Genomic DNA, 21782 nt, shown 5'->3' with positions numbered 1-21782 from the left:
AACAGCTGTTTGTAAATGTATTTTATTTTTAAAAAATCGTAAAAGTGTATTTGTTTTTTTAGCTGATCTACATTTGTTTTTTTGTCTATTAGACGTTTTGTCCATTCGATCTTTTGTCCACTTTCGACCTAATGTCCTTCGACCTTTTGTCGCACATCCGTGAAAAAATACACCATTCCAACGAGTGCTAAACAATTTAGCTCCTTATTTTTGTTAACCATTTGTTATGTAGGCAAACGAGACATTTTTTAAGCGACCTTAAAAGTTTTTATATGAGTTATTTTTGGATCAAAACACAATATAAAATATAAAGGAAAAAAGGGAAAAAATCATAACGCTATATCGATTTTGTCACGCGAGATTAAACCAACCGACCTAAAACCAATTAACTCCCCCCCTACTTCCCTCCTTCAAATCAAACAGTGCATTAAAACGTCTGATCTATTTTAAGCAAAACCCATCGAACCATTCGTTCGGCAAACTTCCCTGGACCACATCATGCCTCCCCCCCCCACAGCTTCACAGATATAAAACTGCCGTGAAATCACGATGGCGATATCCGTGCCCCAGAGTAGACTACAAGACAAATTACGATCATTACTTCATAGCCACGTAGCCAGCTCTCCTTCCTCTGAACACACACACACAGCTTCTTCTGTCATAAGTAAAAGTCAAACCTCCGCCCGTCGCGTCGTGCCGGAAAATTTCCGACCTCTTGCGGAAGCAGAAGATCTCTAACGTCCAAAGAAGCAGAAGCTTGGCTCGTGATGAGGATAATGATGACCGCTGGAGATTGAAATAGACGAGGCTTTTTAGCTAAATTAGCTAGCTTTTTCGTTTTTTTTTCTTTCTAAATTCACCCAGATTGCGTTCAAAAACGATATTTTTTTAAGTTTCTTAAAATGTTTGCTTTGCTGTTTAGCAAGGACACCCACCATAACATTAGATTAGCATTGCAGGGACAAGAACCGAGTAGAGACTAACCTCCATTTTGACACTTAAGTAACTAAAAAACCAAACTCCGTCTATTTTCCACCCCGGCGGTGATTCTTGACCAGTTTTCCTTTGAATCCAAGTTTCCTGTCCATGGTCCGCTATCGGATTGGATTAGAGCGGTTGAGAAAATGGGTATTTTTATCTCCGTTTCCAGCGAATCTTTGAAGTTAACTTCACTCTCCACTTTCTTTCGATTCAAAGCTCGCAGATATTTTCACCCAACCTCGGTGGGACTTGTTGGCTTCTTCCGACGGACATCCACCCGCTTGGACATTCAACAGATTCCACAGGGTGAAGAGGCGACGCTTGGCTTTTTTTTTTTTTTTTTCATAAAATTATTTTTATTAGGTCCTTTTCGGTACTGGGACCTGGTTAGGACCGAGTCGGCTTTTGTAATTACATTTGACTTAATAATTACAGAGGATCTTGTGTGTAAATGTTAGTGGGAGGGGAGCCGATTACCCGCGGCCTACTCGGGGTTAGTAGGGAAGGGATTGATGTTAAGGACAAGGCGTGGGAAGGGAAGGGGGATTGTGTAGGGGTCTTGGTTGGCTCTGCTGGCCTTTGCGTTTTGTCCTCAGCCGCAACTCGGTGTCCAGCTGCTGGGGCGATCTTGCTTTGCTTCCGGTGCAACCAGAAACGACGGCTTTGTGCGGAGGCGAGTTATACTAACTAGAGGAAAACTAACTGAAGGGAAACTAACTGGAAGAAAACTAAATAGATATTTTGGAATCTGAGAGGAACTGATAGATCGGATAGAGAACATCAAGGTCAAGTTGAGATAACGCGTCTCGCATCGGGATTTCTGGTGGTCTTCCTCGGGCCCTGAGGGTATCTTTCAAATTAATTCTGTGAGCCTGGTGATCTGGACACGCCCATACGAGATGGTCGATGTCCTGATAACCCTGCCCACAGTCACACAGGTTCGTATCACTCATGTTGATACGGTACAGATGAGCCTTGGACGAGTAATGGTTCGACATAAGGCGGGACATCGTTCTGATGAATCCACGCGTCAAGTCCATTCCCTTGAACCAGGCTTTTCTTTGCACCTTAGGTCGTATGGAATACATCCAACGTCCCTTGGTGTCGCCGTCCCATTGTGTTTGCCAATCCAGAAGCGCACGCTGCCTCGGAAAACCGTAGCATTCTTGTAGGCTAATTGGCCTTTCAAAAATGTCTCCACTCTCAGCACCCTTCTTGGCGAGCAAGTCCGCTTTCTCATTACCCGGAATCGAGCAATGAGCGCGGACCCACATCACCGTGATGCTGAAGGACTGAGCCGCCAGGTTGTTTAAAGTCTTGCGTATTTCCGTGAGGAAAAACGCAGACTCCCTGGTCGGCTTCAGAGACCGGATAGCCTCAACAGAGCTAAAGCTATCGGTGAAGATGAAGTAGTGGTCAGGTGGCATGGTCTCGATGATTCGCAGTGCGCAGTAAACCGCGGCTAACTCTGCGACATAAACCGAACTCGGGTCCTTCAGCTTAAAGAACAGCTGATAAGATTCATGATAAACACCGAAGCCCGTACAGCCGTCGAGCTTGGAGCCATCGGTGAAGAATCTGTTGTTTGGAGGAACATGGTTGTACTTTGATGCGAAGATCGACGGTACTACTCCCCGCAGAAGATGGTTTGGGATACCGCGAGTATCGGCTTTCATGGACGTGTCGAAGCCAATCAGGGTGCTGTTGGTTAACGGAGGCGTGCGCTGTACTGTTGTGCTCGGGCTCCACTCCCACGATGACATAAAGTCATAATATAGAAGCATGCGCCGAGACTCAACGTGAAGGTTCAGCAACGTTTCAAAGTTGTCAATTACCAGTTTATTCCTGTAATCACACCGGATCAGGAACCGGTAAGACAGTTCATAGTAACGAGTTCGCAGAGGCAATACTCCCGCCAAGACCTCGAGGGTCATGTTGTGAGTTGAGTGCATGCAACCCAAGACAATGCGAAGGCTTCGGTACTGTATCCGCTGGAGAACCATCAAGCGTGATTTCGCAGCTGTTTGGAAGCAGAGACTGCCATATTCCAGCACCGAGAGTATCGTTGTCTTGTACAGTCGAAGCAAGTCAGAAGGATGAGCACCCCACCGGTTGCCAGAGACGCTGCGCAGAAAATTAGTTCTTTGCAGGCACTTTTGCTTCAGGTAGTTAATGTGCTTCCCCATGTTCCCTTCTGATCAAGATGGTACCCATGTACATGAAGTGGTCCGACTGCTCGATAGTCTTTCCCGAGAGAAAGATTGAGCTGCGGCGGTTCATGCTTCCCCGTAAAAACGACCAGTTCCGTCTTCTCCGGAGAGAATTCAATACCCTTTCCAACTGCCCAATGGGCCAAGTTGTTCAGGGTATCTTGCAAGGGTTCTAGCAGATCGACTTCCTTCTTGGCAGCGATTGAAACCACTGCGTCATCTGCGTACTGTATAAGGGTGCAGTCTCCGGTCAAGCAATCATCGATATCGCTGACGTAGAAGTTATACATGGATGGGCTAAGGCGTGAGCCTTGTGCCAAACCCATGTAACTTATCCGGGTGATTGCCAGATCACCTTGCACAAAGTGCATGTGTTTTTCTGACAACAGGTTGATGAGGAAGTTGCACATCGTCGGATTGAGACCGCTCCGCCGCAGCTTTACTCCCAACACATCGATGGAGACTGAATCGAATGCACCCTTGATGTCTAGGAAGACAGAAGCCATTTGCTGTTTTTTACCACGGGCTATGTCGATTCCTGTGGCCAGCAAGGCTAAACAGTCGCTTGTTCCCTTGCCTCTCCGGAAACCATACTGCGTGTCAGACAGCAAGTGCTCTCGTTCCATCCATGGTTCGAGGCGGTCGAGGATCATCTTCTCCAGCAACTTGCGTAGACACGACAGCAAGCTGATTGGACGATACGAGTTGTGGTCGGACGCCGGCTTACCGGGCTTTTGAATGGCAACCACCCGGACCTGTCGCCATTCGTGTGGAATTACGTTCTGCTCCACCAACGTGTTGAACAGTTTCAACAGACGCTGCTTGGCGACGTCCGGAAGATTCTTCAGCAAGCTGAACTTGATCTTGTCCGGACCAGGAGCAGTGTTGTTGCCCGTCAATAGTGCTATGGAGAGCTCTACCATCGAGAAGGGAGGATTAGAATCCCTCCCATCAACAACGTCGAATGATGGTTGTGTCGGCACCGAGTCCGGGCACACCTTCTTGGCGAAATCCAATATCCACTTGTCCGATTGTTCCACACTCTCGTTCGGAACGGAACCTCTACGCATGGCCCTCGCAACGCGCCACAGAGTGCTCATGGACGTATCTGCTGGTAGTCCTTCAACGAACTCCCGCCAGTACATTCGCTTCTTCCGCTTCAGAGTATTACTGTACCTGCGATCAAGAGCTCTATACCTTTGGAAGTTCGCTGGGGATCCACACTTGCAGAAGTCCACATAAGCTACAGACCTGGCCGCCGAGAGATCCGTACACTCCTTGTCCCACCAGGGAAGTGGAGGGCGCGTTCGGATGTATGGTCCCGGGACGGGTTTCGTCTGAGCTTGTACCGCACTGTCATAGATCATATTAGCCAGAAACGAATATTCTTCAAGCGGTGCCAACCCAGCTCGCAACTCAACTCCAATGGAGACTGCCTCCGCGTACTGTTTCCAGTCGATATTTCGCGTCAGATCGTAAGGCATCTCCACCGTTGTCGATTGCTGTGGGCCATGGCTAACCAGAATAGCGATCGGCAAATGATCACTGCCACGAGGATCTTGAAGCACGTTCCAGTCACAAAGAACTGCCAGACTGTTGGAACAGAGCGACAAGTCGATGGCACTCGCCTTCGTACCGGACGTAGTTGGCGTTGGTGGTGTTGCAATCCGCGTAACTTGCTTGTCCCTGTTTAGGAGGGTCATCTGGAAGTCGTCGCACAGTTCATGAATCAGATATGCTTGAGGGTCTGTCTTGTGACTTCCCCACTCGGTGCTGTGAAGATTAAAGTCACCCAGAACCAGTCGCGGTGCCTGCAACAGCTCAAGCATACCCCACAACTTTTGTCGAGTTAACGACACCTGTGGGGGAACATAGACGGACACAATGCAAATGTCCAGTCCTCTGATCCTGGCCTGTACTGCGACTGCTTCGATTCCTCCTAGCTTCGGGAGCGTGACCTTTCTAAAAGTGTGGCATTTCCTGACACCAATCAGTACGCCTCCACCTCTATTTGGCCCTGCCCTGCTCTCTGTGATGATGTTGTACCCCCGGAAAGCTGGCGTCTCATCTCCGATAAGAAACGTTTCGCTCAGCGCAAACACATCACAGTCTCGTTCGAATGCGAATTGTTGAAAATCGTTTAACTTGGGGGTTAAACTTCTACAATTCCATTGTAGAAAGGAGATGCCGTTTTTCGTTTTTGGTGTATTACCCATCAAAGGAAATGAACGACAAGAGGGGCATCGTGCTAGCAAGCTGTTTCCCGATGTGTCTAGCGAGAGGCTCAAACCGCTTTATGATTAATCGCGTCGGTTCACTCACAAAAGAGCACAGCCATTCCACGATTGTGGAAAAAGTAAGGACTCCTTTGAAGGCATCGGTGATCGGATTTGGTTGAGGAACCGGTTTTAGGGGGATCTTTGGCAGCTTGGGAACGGGCTTCAGCGGCTTGAGAGGTATCGGTGCCGGCTTCGGTGTCGGCTTCGGAGCGGGCTTACCTGACGGACCGAAAGGAAAATCCTCCTCGAAGTTCAACGAGTCACTTTCCTTACCCTTGCCGCCAGCGGCTTTTGTGGACTTGGAAACCTTGTTGCGCTTCGGATTTGGTCCGGAAGAGTCACTTTCCTCGTCTCTCCGGAAGAGGACTTCCTCCTCGTTTTCCTCGTCTCCCGAATCATCTGCCAAGGGGGCGAAACGATTGGATTGGTTCGCCTGGCTAAGGATTTCCGCGAAGGACTTCTTGGAGCGTTCCTTCAAGGATCGCTTCATCTTGTCCTCGCGCTCCTTGTACTTTGGGCACTGCCGAGTTTTGTGCGGTTCCCCGCCACAAAGTAGGCATTTTTCAGCCTTCTTTTGGCATTCCACGTCCTTGTGGGGGCCTGCGCACTTTGAGCACTTGCTCTTGTTGCTGCAGTAGGTCTTGGTGTGTCCCAACTGCTGGCAGTTTTCGCAGCTCATCACACGCGGAACGTACAATCGAACTGGAAGCCGAAGTTTGTACAGCTCAATGTAGTCCGGCAGAGCTGACCCTGCAAAAGTCACCCGGAACGAGGCAGAAGGAATGAACTTCTTCTTGCCACCCTCGGTGGTGACGTTGCCCAGTTGCCGGCACTCGAGTACCTCCACAGCTGGAAGTTTAGGGTTCTTGAAGCGTCCCACCGCCCTTGAGAGGTCGACAAGCGACAGACTGTCATCGGTCACCACGCCGTCGATTTCGACTTTGTGGGCCGGAATCAAACACGGTACTCGACACAGAACCGAATGTCTTTCACGATCTGGTTAGCTTCCTCCGCGGAGTTCACGATCACGCTGAGCTTGCTCTTGTTCAGCTTAGTACATTGTACCAGCCCAGGATAATGGTTATGCAGATCTTTTGTGATCGAACGAAGTTAAGGGGTTTTGTTTGGGCCGGAAGAAGACCACCCACTCCGTCTGCGAGCCCCCCACGTACTGGCGAGCGCGAGCTTGAACTGGTCTTTCCTTGTCACCTGGTGGATTTGGATTTGGAGGGATCGGAGGGGTTGGTGCCGGTGGAATAGGATTCAGATTTGGCGGAATCGGAGGGGTTGGTGCCGGTGGGATTGGATTCGTATTTGGCGGGATCGGAGGGGTTGGATTCGTTGGAATAGGAGTTGGATTTGTTGGGACCAGAGGACTTGGATTCAGTGGAAGAGCTGGATCCGGTTTTTGTGTTGGAGGAAGTGGGATCAGGTTTTGGGTATGGTTTCGGAGACAGTCGAGACTTGCGTTTCTTCGCTTTGCGCCCGCCAGTGCCCTTCACAACGACCTTGGTGTCCTTTCCGTAGAGTTCCAACGCGGTTTGGTTAGAAGGCACTCCTGGGAGAGGATCAACTTCACCCTCGTTGTCCGTGTCCCAGTCTTCGTACTCGGACATTTTTTCCACCTGGTCCTCATCCGGATCCATGGATGGAATGAAAAACGAAAGAAAAACTAATACAAAAGCTAATCAAGATTTACGCGAAAAAGAAAAAAAAAACCCAAGGAAGAAGAGAAAAAAATATGACTAACAAAAAAAAAACTATGAGCGAAAAAAAAAACTAATTAACTCGCCTTTCGCACTCACCGCCGAACTGGCCGCACTGGCTGCCGCCCGCAGCGGGATGCGCGGGAAGCTCGTTTGCGCGCGCTTGTTGTTGTTGCTGTTGTGCTGCCTGCTGCCAGCCACGTAAACAACGGGGTTGTCTCCGACCTGGCCTGGCCGAAAACTGGTCCGCCGACCGCAGTCGACTCTCCGGGGCCGGTTCCACCGACCAACGACCGTCTCTCGCCTCAGCTGCCTCCGCGGCCGCTGCTGCTCACTCCTCCTGCTGCTGCTGCTCGGATGCAGGAACTCGTTCCTCTTCCGCTGCTGCACCGCCGCCGTGTCCACGACGACCAGATTGTGGCCTCTCTGACCACCGGAACGGGCTTGTCCGCTCGCACACGCCTCGGAATCGCCGTGAAAAACGCGCCAAACACACCGCGAAAAAACACGACCACCCGCTGAGACTTCTGCCGAAGCAATGTGCGACGCTTGGCTTGGCAAGTTCAAAAATAAAACAAATGTTGGGTTCGCTCTCGAAAACAACAAAAATTTACGCGCTTGTTCGGAATCCCACTCGGGAGAAATACTTTTCGCTGGCGTTTTCCCGGACTTCAAAGGAACTCAATCCTATCGTTGCGTTTCGGGGAAAATGTTCCGAACGGTTAGCGATCTAAATTGGAACCGTTGAGACAACATTATGTGGGGCTTTGACAGCGGCGTGATTGAAATTGATGTTTGAAAAATTAATCAATCGCACCATTTAGGGGGCCAGATAATCAAACTGGCGATCGGGGCAGGGGGGGTCAATTCGATGAATGATTTAAGAGCAAGTTCAAGACCCGAAGCTTTGGTCTTTTCGTGGTGGTATAAAAAGGTAAACAACTAAATTATTCATTGGCCTGGCAAATGCAAGAAATGGTTTTTGTTGTTCTTGTGATGGACGTTGTAATGGACGGATGATGGATTTTAGGTTTTTTTTATTGGGTGGAGTACTAGTTAAAAAAGGACTGCTGAAAATAAAATTGGAAACTCGCGAACGTAGACGTTGCATATTGCTTTCAGGTTTTAGAATACTCGGTCAACTTGGGCAAAATCGACTTATTGTTCTAGTTTGGATTTAGTTTTATTTCTAAGGCCAATGCAAGACTATAAAATCACTCAAAAAATGAACTTTTTAAATTAGCCTCCTTTACGTATACATATCGGCTCAGAATCAAATTCTGAGCAAATTTCTGTGCGTGTGGATGGACGTAGAATTTTTTTTCTCACTCACTTTTTTCGGAACTGGCTCGACCGATTTTGTCCGGATCTATGTTTTTGGATTCGTCTTCAGGTTTTTTATGTCTTTTTTGAATTTCATCCGGTTTAGTGCAGTACTTTAAAAGTTATGAGAGAAAAACTGTTTTGGTTGATACAAAAAAGGGTCACTATTTACATAATTTGAAAGCTCCGGCGGATAGCTGTCGGAACTTTCCGCTCAGTGCACGCACACAAACACTGCAGTGCTTTCTCTTCTACTCATATGTATAGTGTCTTTACTACACCCCTACCAAAAATCATGATTTTTTGAGTTCCAAATCCCACTTTTCATACGATTTTTTGAGTTCAGGTACTACAACCATAAAAATGGTTATATGGGTTGAACTGAAAAATTCGTATGAAAAGTGGGATTTGGAACTCAAAAAATCATGATTTTTGGTAAGGGTGTAAGCAAGCGTTAGTCAAAGCTTTCGTAGTGTATGATTGCAAGGTTTTTAGGAGGAAGGCGGAAACCAGTTAACAAAATAAGTTAATTTTATTTAGAGCCTTCTTTTACTAAATTGCTGTCTTGCATCAAAATATATATTATAAGGGTATACAATATTTATAATCTCGTTTTATCCGTAAACAAAGTTTCTGCTAAATAAAAGTACAAACATTAAAAATAAAGAAAAAAAATCTAAGAAATCATGTAAATTACTCAGTCGTCATTTTCACTTTACAGCCCAAACTCGATTATCCGAAGTTCTCTTACATAATTTCACTTCGGATAAAAAAAAAATTGACTTCTTTTTGATAGCTGATCTTTAAGATTTCAAAAAAGAACTAGCATGATTTCATCCAAGATGGTAGGACTCTTGTCTAAACCGAAACTACGAAAAATTCTGTACAGTAGAAATAATATCTAGTATGTAAAAAAATTGTAACTAGTCTACATAAACTTGACGAATAAACAATAATTTAAACTCGACTGTGACAAATTTTGGGCAACTGAAATTGAATTTATTGTTGAAAAGGCAAAAAACCCGAAAACCCCCTTTTAATTCAATGATTTGCCTTCCTCACTGAGGAAAGGCTATAATCCAGCTCTAAAAATGAGCTTTTCACATAAAGCTCGTAGACCCACCTTAATGTATGCCTATCGATTCAGAATCGAAAACTGATCAAATGTCTGTCTGTCTGTATGTTTGTGTGTTGCCTGCTGAGCGTTTGTAAACGTTTTAATATGTTGTAGTCCAATTAATTTTTCTAAAATTTTTGTGAATTTTCTTTGTACTGCACAGCAAAAAAAAATGCAAAAAATATTGTTTCGTCAAAACTTAGGTTTTTTGAAAACAAATGATTGCAAACCAACTGCATTCGTTGACAATGCCATTTCGACATAGTTTTTAAAAGGGTTAAAATTCTGTGTTGTAATTTTAACGTTTTTTAACAATCTTATCGGTCAACAACGTTGACATTTTGCCTTATCGACCTTTTTTTTCGCAAATTTGTACCTTTTTGCCTTTCTTACTAAAGAAAAGTATAGGGTAGCGTGGTTCACGTTTCTATGAAAAAGACAAAAGTTGTTATTTTGTCTTGCATCAACCGGAATTTCGTTCTTTTATGTCCCCAGAAGCACTCCTGAAAATTTGAGCCCATTTGGTAAGGTCTAGGAGCTCCAGTTTTAATTTGAAATTTATATGGGATTTTGATTTATTTTCCATGGGAAACTATCTTTTTTTACATTGTATAAGGATTTTTTTTATAAATCGATGAAATGACTTAATTCTTATAGTAGGAGATAGGTTTTGAACTGGGGAACAACTTTGTAGAACATATCAACAAGCTAGGAAGTGACCCTTTAAAGATACAGATACTTTTAGATGGTGGCTTTTGAAGGGGCCACCATCTAAAAGTATCTGTATCTTTAAAGGGTCACTTCCTAGCTTGTTGGTATGTTCTACAAAGTTGTTCCCAGTTCAAACCTATCTCCTACTATAAGAATCAAGTCATTTCATCGATTTATACTTATACTGATAAAATAGTTTCCCATGGAAAATATCAAAATCCAAATTCTGGGCTCTAGACCTTACCAAATGGGCTCAAATTTTCAGGAGTGCTTCTGGGGACATAAAAGAACGAAATTCCGGTTGATGCAAGACAAAATAACAACTTTTGTCTTTTTCATAGAAACGTGAACCACGCTAGTATAGGGTTTGCTTTTGGCTCCGACTCCAAATCAAGCTTCGTTCTCAAATCGTTTCTCGAGAAACATTCATTCGAAAAATCTGCGAAAAATCAGGGACGATCGATTTTCGACGCCCGATCGTTTGGCAATGACAGAATTGGTTTATCTCCAATATCCGAATTTTGGCGCTCAATTTACCGTAGAGCACGCGTGACGTCCGTGTGTGGTAAAAAAGTGCTCAATTTTGTGGTAGGGGGTTTCTCAGAGCCCACATTACGGATTTAAGCTCTCTTGGGCGCATTTGAAAGGGGATGTGCTGAACCTGAACCAGTTTTATAACAAATTTGAATTTATCCATTTTTTAAGGGGACTCGGAGTGTGTTTTCATCTGATCAGGCGGTTTTCAAATAAAAATTCGGTCGAAAATTTAAATATTGAAATCGTTTACTTATCCAAAAAATTGCATTTTTCGAGCCCTACATCCTCCCAAATGTTCATCTATGTCGGTAATGTGGTTCATGATTTACAATTTGTGGAATAATTCACTGTGCGGGGGAAAAACCCCTCAAAAAGGTAAAAGCCAATTTTCACCAAATGCCAAAACTATTCATTTGGCATTTTATCTAATTTTTTTCTCCTTATCATAATCTAGACCATAATCGAGGTTCTGAAACAAATTTGACCTCATTTGGATTTACCGTTTAGATTTTAGAAAATTTCCATTTTTGCTGTTCTTACTGAAGAAAGGTATAGGGTTTGCTTTTGGCTCCGACTCCAAATCAAGCTTCGTTCTCAAATCGTTTCTCGAGAAATATTCATTCAAAAAATCTGCAAAAAATCAGGGATGATCGATTTTCGTCGCCTCGTCGCCAGTTGTCGACAAGTTGTCAAGTTGAGCTTCACATGCAGACGCGAGTAATGCTAGATTACCCCCTTTTTGTACAAGTTGCCCTATCGATTGCTTGTTCATCACACATCGCCTATCGTGACTATCTATGCCAAGCTTCAGTGAACGTAAACATGACGCAAGCAGGTATCCGTTCTGAAGCTTCATGCTCATTCTTTTGCCTTGCTTTTTTGTTTTGCTCATTCCCTGATCGATCTCTGAGCGAACGAATTTCTGGTGAGCATTTAAGCTTCCCATGCGCCAGTGACAACGCACATCGCGGGTTTGGTTTTCTAGCTTCGGTACGAGCGTTTTTGTGTGTTAGTATTTTGGTTCATCGTACCAGCGTTCCAAGACAAGTGTCGGCTCGTCGGCAATGAACCCAGCGTGAGGGCCAAGGGTGTTCATTCGGTACGTTTGCGTTTGTCGTAGTGAAGTTTCACCGAGCGCTCAGTCGCAGTATGCTTCCCAATCCCAAAACGCCTAAATGCATACTACATAATTTTGTGGCTTGCTTATTAAAAGCTCACAATTTTGTCTTCTCGTTAATTCTTGATATTTTGAAAAGTGCAAAAAACACTCAGAGAATGCGATCAATTTAGCGATAGGCAGAAAACATTACGAACATCGCAAATTGTGAGCTAATTCTCTGCCTCAAAAATAATGTGTTCTGATTTTAAAAATCGAAAATGCTTGTGTGCGAGCACAACTTACACCCGGCCATTGCAAATGGGGCAAAAAACAGCGCTTTTCAGTTTTATGAAAAAATCATGTTGAGTTTTGAATTAATTAATGAATGGACCATTCTTTATTTTGCTATTTCTTTGAAAAAAAAATCAACTGCCGTTATCTTCCTTTTGTAAGAAAGGCTCTATCTCACCCCAGGTGGGATTAAATCGTTTTTTTTTTTTCGCAAAAGTGACGCAAATTTAAACAGACTTATTATTTTAAACAATCTATGCAATTGATTGTATTTTTTTTAGTTTTGTTTATCATTTTTTATCTTTAAAAACTATTGGAGAGAAGTAAGCTCAAGTTTTTATTATGGGTTTGGTGGATCATAATTTTACATTACTTTGCAAATGTGAAAATTATTATTTGAAGAGTTGTCAACCTTAGCCATGTTTTTGACTTACATCCCCGTTATGTTTAACAAAATTTTCAAACAAACTTGGTTTTAAAACGATGTGATTTACTTTAAACGATAATAGTTAACACTGGAACGCCCAACGCATGTCCAACTTACACGAACGCCCAAGCCTCCCAAAAAAGGGGGAACGGTAACTTCAACTCGCTGGTTCTCGGGTATAACTCACCCAATCAAGATAATTATTTTGTCCAGTGATTTGTAAGAATGTCTAGATGATCCTAAAATTTTGCAGAACGTGATTTGAACAAATCTGTAATTTCTGCGACCGAAAACATCGTTCCACCTTTTTTTAAAATGACTGCCTCTGCGGAATTTTAGGCGAATTTTATTTACACGCGAAAAAAAAGGTGGAACGATGTTTTTGATCGTAAAAATTACAGATTTGATCAAATTGAGTTCTAAAAAAATTAAAATGAATATATAAAAAAAGAAGTAAAACTAAATCATCATGGAATATCACCTTGTCTGTGACTGCGACCTTCACCGCACACAATCACGTGAGCTTGGTAAAGAAGGTGTACTAAGCTGCGATAAGGTGATATTGTGCTTCCACTGTCTGCTGTCGATAGACTTTCCGACTAGCCGACGACGTCATAACGGTTGTACCGCCCCCCTACCGACTTAAGGCGGTTCATGCATGAATGAATCGTTTGCTGACCAGGGGGGGGGTCGTCACACTGTTAGCGTCATCACACCGGTGAACTTCAAAGAAACGTGCACGTTTATTCATTTTAATGCACAGTACAAAATTTAAATTTTCATAAAATAAACAAGATTTGTTTTATTGGAACTTACAATAATCTAAAATGGTGATTTGCTTATTTTTTTACTTAATTTTTTCACATATTAATACTTTTACAGTGCACCAATTTCGCTTGTCAGTGTTGCACTTGACCACGCTGCATATTGGGCATGTCTGTCCGATGCAAAACACGCTCCAAGTTGCATTTTAGACGCGCGTCAAACGGGGTGGACTTGCGTACGCAAAACGCATAAATGTGTCCGATGTGTTGTGTCGCAGGTCAGCAGCCGCAACCGACACAGGTGTTGCAAGGGTGCAGTATTTTGTGTTTTTAACTCATTTGGCTGATATAGGTTGGAGAAATTGCAGGAAGGTGCTAATTGAGTTACCAAATCGATTCATAAAGGGTGTTTAATGGAAGTGCTGTGTAAAGTGGTTCTGATAACGATTGAATTAACTTTAATGAACGAAGTTCTAGCTGTGTTTTTGTATTTTTCAGTTCGCACGTTATAAATTTTCCGGGAATTTCTAAAATTTCAGCAGAATTATACACTTGCTAAACTTTTTGCTAAAAAGATTTGAAAATGTTTTGGGAAAAAATGAATGATATCAATATGGAGCTATTCCAATTCAAATAAGGAATTTTTCTAATACTTTTGTACCCGACCCTCTCCGATTTCAATGAAGCTTTGTAGACATGTTATCCTAGGCCTAAGCCATTTTTGTGTATATTGAGCCAAGGGTACTCGAAAATAACATTTGAGAAGGGCGTAAGTTATTTAAATATTTGTGTATTTTCCAATTAAAAAATCGTATCAAAAAGTAGTCAAAGACAAACTTGTATGAAATAAGACGGGCTTTCTGAAAAAAATACACCCAAATGAAAATACACGCCACTTCTATGAGATTTTTTGGTTTTTAAGTTTAATAGTTACATTTTAAGATGATTTCACGATATTTTTTGTTTAAATTTTTTTAGGAAATAGCCTAAGCTGTAACAAAAAAGCTGACAAAAAATGCAGGATGGTATGTCTTTCCTAAAAAATATAAAAATCATTTACTAAAACTGTTTTCTTTTCGAAAAGTTGTCAAAACGTCAAAATTATTTAAAAAAAAAACGGTAGTGGGAATCGGTTCCCCGATAATTTTGCATAAAAGTTTTCATATTGACCATTGTCCTATGTCCAATCCATGAGAATATACAGCATTTTTTTATAAGGCTGGTGGTTTTTGGCAATTTCTATATGACAGACTTAATTTTTCAGTCTCGAATATATTTGTACCGGAAAGCTCCCCTAGTAACATTTTTAAACTTACAGGTTTTATCAGGGTTCTGAAAACCTTCATGCAGCCTAAACAGGCTTTTATGGCCTACTTAAAAACTAAAATCTTACTAGGGTCGTTCAATTTCCCAAAAGTTTGTCTTTGACCACATTTCAAGTGGATATATTGGCTTACATATATAAATTTTAATGAGTTTTTTGGTAACATCTTAGGCTATTTTCACAAAAAATTAATGATAAAAAATCGTGGGCACACCTTCAAATTTGACTTTTAAACTTAAAAATAAAATAAAAAATCTCATAAAAGTGGCTTGTTTTTCTCTGTATTTTTTTCGGAAAGCCCGTCAAATTTCCTACAAGTTTGTGTCTGACCACTTTTTGATAGGATGCAACGGCTTCTAGATCAAATATCTCGCAATCTCAATCGCAATATCTCAGCAACTCTAGGTCGTATCAACAAAGTCCAAAAAAGCAAATTATAGAGAATTTTCTCAGAACAAACATGTGCACTTATTTTACAAAAATAAAAAAAACTGCGACAATTTTCAAATAAGTTACCCAAAAATGGCTATAACTTGAAAACGGTGCACTTTATCAAAATTTCACTAAAGCACTTTTTCATTTCAATTTAGGGTATATGACCCTATTTTGGACCTGGTACCTATTTTGGACCTATTTTTATTAATCGAGGTAGTTCAGGCTTTTAAAGTACGAATTCACTGAATCCAACCAACAGAAAGTGTAGGCAGGATCGTTTTGTATCTTACCTCTTCCAAAAATGTTAACATTTTTGATTATTTTCGCTTTTTCAGCCACTTTTTCCAACGCCATTCGAACTTTCTTTCATTTTCCTAGCACATCGATTAGGTCCAAAAATTCCGGCCTCGTTGCTTATCAGATTTGGCTCGCGACACCTTGATGATTTTTTCTGTTTTGCACTGACACCAAGCAATTTCGTCCGGTTTCCGAGTAATGTAACTGTTGTTTATTTAATTCTTTCTTGTTTTCCGTCACTAAACCATTCAAATAACTATTCTATTATCGAAAAAAACTCATTTCAAAATATTTTTTCAAATCAGCCGCGTCGGATCAGTTTTTGGAGCTACTTTGCCGTCGGTTCAAGGCTATCACCAACACATGCATAACAAGGTGTTGCCAGTTTTGTTTATCAATTTATTTCGATATTTCATTGTAATTGATTGAAATTTTTTAATTTAATATTTTGAATTGAATTTCTTTACTGTAATTATTTGAATGAAATCTAAGCTTTAAAAAGCAAATGATTAACAGAAACAATGAAAATATGTTTTTTAAACGATAAAAATGCAAATTGATGCTAAAGATTTAGATGATTGTTAGGACCGATTGCAAAGTATCCTAAAATTTAAACTGATGTTGATTTATTTTTGTCTTAACATCATTATCACCAATTTAGCCGCATATATTTTTAATTTTTGCTTCAAAAAATGCAAACTGGCTACCCTGTTGGAATTGAAGAGGAAACGATTGAAAACCCTAAAGGGTCTAGTTCATTAAATCGTCAGCTGTCACCGTGACAGGAGCTGTCAACATCGCTTACGAGTGGTTTTTGGAAAAGTCGTATGAATTAAGTTTAAAAAAAATCTTGAGTTAGTTTTAAAAAGATCTTAAGCGCTAGTTGTAAACAAATCAATTTTTCGTTTAGTTCTCGATCAATTTACGAATTATAAATAAAAAATGCTTTGAATTATCATCTGCACGTCTTTTAAATGCTCTTTACTGGAAAACAAACAAAATTTGGTTTGGTTCAGAAAAAAAAACAAAAATGTGTCGGAGATCGTGATGGCTTTTAAGACGTATTGCAAACTAATCAGAGAAATATACATATGGATATGGATAATATATTTTTTGTAACTTTTATCTGATTTTTGCATATTTATCTATATGTAATTTTTAAAAATACAGGTATAACGATTTTTTTCACAATTGGCAGCGTTGGTTTATAATAAATTACACTTTTAAATTTTACCTTGTCAATCATTTGAGAAACACAATTAAACCAGCTAGAAAATAAAAATCTTCTAAAAAAATAAGCATAAGAGGTTAATGCCATGTTAACATTATGAATTTTATTTTGAAAAGTTTAAAAAGTTAGTTAACTATAACTAAGAAAATGTTGATAAATAGCATTATTTTCATCTTCTTAACGTGTCATGATTTTTTCAATGAACGTAAAACGGAATGCATTTTCGGATTCTTCGGACAATCTTCTACTAGGAAAAGGGTACTAGGAAAAGGTAAAATAAGTAATATAAATATTATTAAATATTATTTGTTTTTGAAACATAATTTTAAAAAATCTCATAATTTAAAGGCTAGTAAAACAAATTCCATATAAAATGTGAAAACTTTTGATTCATTCTTTAAATTCAGTTATGCATGTAATACAAATCCATAATTTTATTAACAAAACTAGTTTCAACGAATTTCAGGCAAAGTTCTGAATTTTTAGCAATATTACATATTATAATTTATATGTCTTATATTAAAAAGCTTATTAACATAATTATCTAGGTATTGACATAAATGATTTTCTAAAAATTATATCAGCAACCTAAGTGATGGTAAGTTCGAAGTAAAAATAATGTTTGAAAACCTCAAATCTGCTTTTAACAAGACAAACTATGACTATCAAAGGCACCCTGGTAGTCAAACATAGATTTTTTTCAAATATTACATTGTTTTTAAAGTGCAACATGTAGTTAAAATTTTTGTCAAGCAACTGTAAAGTTTAATATGACAGATGAGAAAGTTTCACACCAAGTTACAAGCTATTATCTCCCTTTAAAATTTCTTGATTGTTTAATAATATTTGAACTTAAGCTCTGCGTAAAATTTGGAACCTTTTTTCATTGTAACTTGTTATGTATCTGTGTCATTCATTTAATGTTCAGATAAGGTGTTTTTATTGCGAGTGATAATGGGTTGTCTTTTATGTTCTAATGCTTGAACAATTAGGTCGTAAGAATATGCAAATTGTAAATAGGACAGAGACCTGCTAAAGATGCGTGAGCTTCCATTCAATATGATTAAAACACGTTTTCAAATTCAAATCCATTGTTTCATCATAATTGTTTAATTTCTAAAATAAGTATTTTCCAAATTATAATCGTGGATAGGCCCTTTGGTTTATCAAACCGAGTTTTTGTAAGTGTGCGTGTTGCCGCCGCACTCGCAATTCGAGTTGTCCAAATTTCAACCAATCAGAGTGTGGGTCCAAAATAGGTTCAGCGATGTCTCCAAAATACATTCAATAAGTCCAAAAGCATCCAAAAATGTTTTACTTGAAATGCTTATTACAATGGAATCGTTAAATTATTTTAAATTTTCAATAGTACACTTTGTTAAGCATAAATTAAGGCACAAAATAATCCTGAAACGAGCCAAATTAGTTAGACCGTTCCTGAGAACTATGCGAAATATGTTGACGCTTTGCATAGTAGGTCCAAAATAGGGCCATATACCCTACATCGAAAAATGATGTTGACAAATTTTTGCGACCAATATTTTGATGTTTTGAAAAAATCAGTATTGATTCAAAAATTCATTACTCGGTCAAATTTTTTTTGCACAACCTGGAAATTCCTGAAAAGTTGGCATTTGTCGTCCCGTAGAACATATAAAAAAATAGTGTTTTTTGCAAATCAATCGGTATCGGGATCAATCCTCGTTGTCAGCGCTTCGCTGTCTTTTTTGTGAATGAATGCCTTCGGTTATTCTATGATTTATTCTCTCAGTTTGTGCATTGTATCTCTTTATGCTCTTAGTTTGCATCTGTTTCGGAGCAACAAATTATGTTGTTTCAAATTGTGGATCTTCTTGATCACTGATATCTCGTGTAACAGAGGCTTTATTAAGTTTTGGTAAAAATTCTTCGAACGGTCATACAGATGATGACGTTTTGGTACATCCTCCATTTTGCAATGAAAATTTAAATGTTTATTGTGATTATTTTCATCTTAGACTGCTAGAAACTGGCGTTGATTAGTTACCCGAGATTCGTGAGAGGAAAAAAACATGGTCATCGTGACATCTTGATCATCGTTGCACTACAGTCTTGTTGCCGATCGCTGATTCACCTCACCCCTTCTCCGTGACTAATCGCTCATCATGCTCGCCAAGCAAGCACGCACTTCGCGCTTATCTCACCTTGAGGGAATCCCTCTCATTAGCAAGCTTCTTCTTCTTCTTCTCCACCTTCTCTCATAACATCGATCACCGCCCGATCCACTTACCGTCGAGTTCTCGTCGCATTTCAGCATCCCGTAGAAGTCCTCGTCCGGGTTGCGCTTGAAGCTGAGAATCTCGTCGACTCCTCCGCTGCTCATCTTGTCTGGACGCTTTTTGGACGCGCTTGCTCTTTCACTCGCTGAAAACTCTCACTTTCCGATGACCACCACTCGTGTACTCTTGCCCACTCTCACTACTTGGACCGCCGCGGATTCAAAACAAAACCTTTGACCTCGGCCGACGCTTATCGCGATTAACTTCTCAGCTCGATCGAAACGCACAATACAAGCGCGCTGTCAACTCGAAAAACTCTCCACAGCTCTCCGCGCACTGCAAAATTCGAAAGACCCGGGGCCAACAAGACCTTGACGGAGCACTCTCCAAAGTGAAACTGACTTCAAACTCGGCTCAACCCAGAGACAACAACAGCAATACTGCGCCTTTAGGAATAGCCGCAAAAAGGCAGGGCTGCAAACGCGACGATGTCCGAAGGTTGACTGAGACTCCGTGACTGGCTGGCTGGCAGGTCAGGCCCGGTTAGCTGGATTTGGCCACCAAACACGACGGCGGCATGCAACAAGCTTTACCCCCTGCAAGTCGAAGCACCCGAAGGTCTACGCCGCCGACGAGAGAGACTTGCAAACTGGAGGAGAACGGGCGGAATTTTGCGAGCTTTGTCGAGAGACCCCCTTGAATGTCCAAAGAAATGGATTTTGGGGGAGGGACTGATGAAATGGGGACAGGGAATTTCATCATATAGAAGTGGATTAGAGTTAGGGGACAATATTCTGTGTTATTGAAACTTTTAAGAGAATTGAAATATTCTAACAACAATAAATGATATCTTCGTAATTAACAGTATCACAATTTTTAAAAAATTAAAGAACAGAGAATAATGCCTTTGGACCCACACCAACAAAAGAATGTGTTTTATTTCGATTGCCAAATACGATATCTTCTGAGAGTCGAATTCTGAACTTTATAAAAATATTGATCATAATGGTTTCATTTTTTTGTGCTATTGAAAATCGTCAAAACCAAACTACAACTCATATTAAATCTTCCAAAATGATTTTTATACATACACGCCAACCAAAAAAGACTTGACTCCACCAACTCCAACTGCAACCAAAAAAAAAATCAAACCATCTACTTAATCGACCCCAGGACTTTTGTGGTCTCTATTGCAAGTTTCTGCTCGAACCTTGGAGTCCGAAGGCTTGAATGGGGAGGGCACCCAAACCTCATCCAATCGAAGGTCCAACTCCAACCAAAACAACTCTAATTGCTGAAAATTAGCCGACTCCGAATCAGATTCCAACTCATCACAATTTTCTGACTCTAATTCTGACTCCAACCGAACAGACTTTAAAAATGTTAAATTGATAATCAGGATTGTAAAAATATTTTACTTTCAGTTCTTGGCGACTACAATTATTATGACTGAAATCAAATCTCGCAACTTGAGCAGTAAAAGTTTTTTCCGTCGCGAGATTCTCAAGAGTGACATTTTCGTTTACTCCCTCATTCCCACATTCACAATAATCAAAACAAAATTTGCCACCGGGCCGAAGGGATGGTCGGTTCCCATCCCCCTCTCGCGTTCTTTCATTGTGGGTTTTCTGCAAAAACTAAATAATCTTTGGCGAGTGTTCAAGAAACAAGAAAAAGAGAATGAGTGATAGAAAGAGAATGCTCGAAGATCAAATCACGAGATAAAATAAGAGAACTCACAAGCTATCGTGCCGGTTGCTATACTCTCTGATATTCTGATGCAAGAATCCTCAAATGATAGTTTATTCTATCACTTATTTACTGCAAACATAAAAATGTCTAAATTCAAACATTCATAAAAACATTATAGAAACTAACCTTAGATCTTAAAATTCAAATGCTGAGCGAAGATGTTTTGCTGAAAAAATCACTTTTGTCTTAAAAAAACGCAGGAAGGATGGACTTATTTTTTTAACCCTTTCAGGCCTAAATTTAAAATAAATGTGATGGGAAAATGATTCAAATGACCACACCAGAATTATGGACTAATTTAGGAAATTTTTATTTTTGGCTCTTTTGAAAGAGTTTAAAAAGAAATTAAAGCCATGGTGTTAACATTTGTTGTTTTGCATTAATTTGTTTTCAAGAATCTGTGTTTTGACGAAAACATTTTTTTACAAAAAATAAACACTTTGCGGTACTGTTGATCAGGATTTTACAAAAAATCTAAATATTTTCAAGCGAGCCCAAGCATGCTAAATATGATTTAAAACGCAGGGAAATTCAATTCAAATTGTTAGCTCCCATTATAATTTAAAAGGTTTTTTTAAATATTTTTCTTTTCATCCCTGATTTTGTGGGCCAATTTGTAGAGGGGGCGAAGGACACTGTGCTTATAGGCCAAACATATAATTGCAAAGAGAAAGGGTTTATCCCTTATTTATATCAAACTTTCGATAATCGAGGCTTCGGATAATCAAAATTGATTTTTTTAGACAAACTGCCACAATATTTTATGAAATTAACAACATAATTTTTTTCTGAAAATCATGTTATAGTTATCATCAAGAACAGTTTTTTACATTTTTTAATTAGGCCGCTGCAAATATTTTTCAAAGTTTATGTCGCCCCCCCCCCCCCTCCCCTTCAAAGTTGGCCTGAATAATCAGGGGACAAATTTTTTTTTTCGAAAAACTTCAAAATTTTAATGAAAATTAAAGTTTATTCAACTGAAAACCAGTTAAAATGCATTTTCCCGTGTTTATAATTATATTTAGCATGTTTGAACTCCT

General features: G+C 40.4%; 1 protein-coding gene across 1 annotated transcript in view; it reads right to left on the bottom strand.

Annotated features, from left to right (window-relative positions):
* The window catches only part of LOC6051275 (J domain-containing protein), a 126560-nt gene extending 107025 nt beyond the window's left edge, over positions 1-19535 (bottom strand). The window contains exon 1 of the mRNA XM_038249442.1: positions 19002-19535. Within this exon, the coding sequence (XP_038105370.1) occupies positions 19002-19094 (93 nt within the window). The 5' untranslated portion in view covers positions 19095-19535. The remainder of the gene's footprint in view (positions 1-19001) is intronic.
* Positions 19536-21782: the final 2247 nt, after the last annotated feature.

Source organism: Culex quinquefasciatus, chromosome 1, assembly GCF_015732765.1.
Source record: "Culex quinquefasciatus strain JHB chromosome 1, VPISU_Cqui_1.0_pri_paternal, whole genome shotgun sequence".
Taxonomy (NCBI): Eukaryota; Metazoa; Arthropoda; class Insecta; order Diptera; family Culicidae; genus Culex; species Culex quinquefasciatus.
This window is presented reverse-complemented; position numbering and strand designations above follow the sequence as displayed.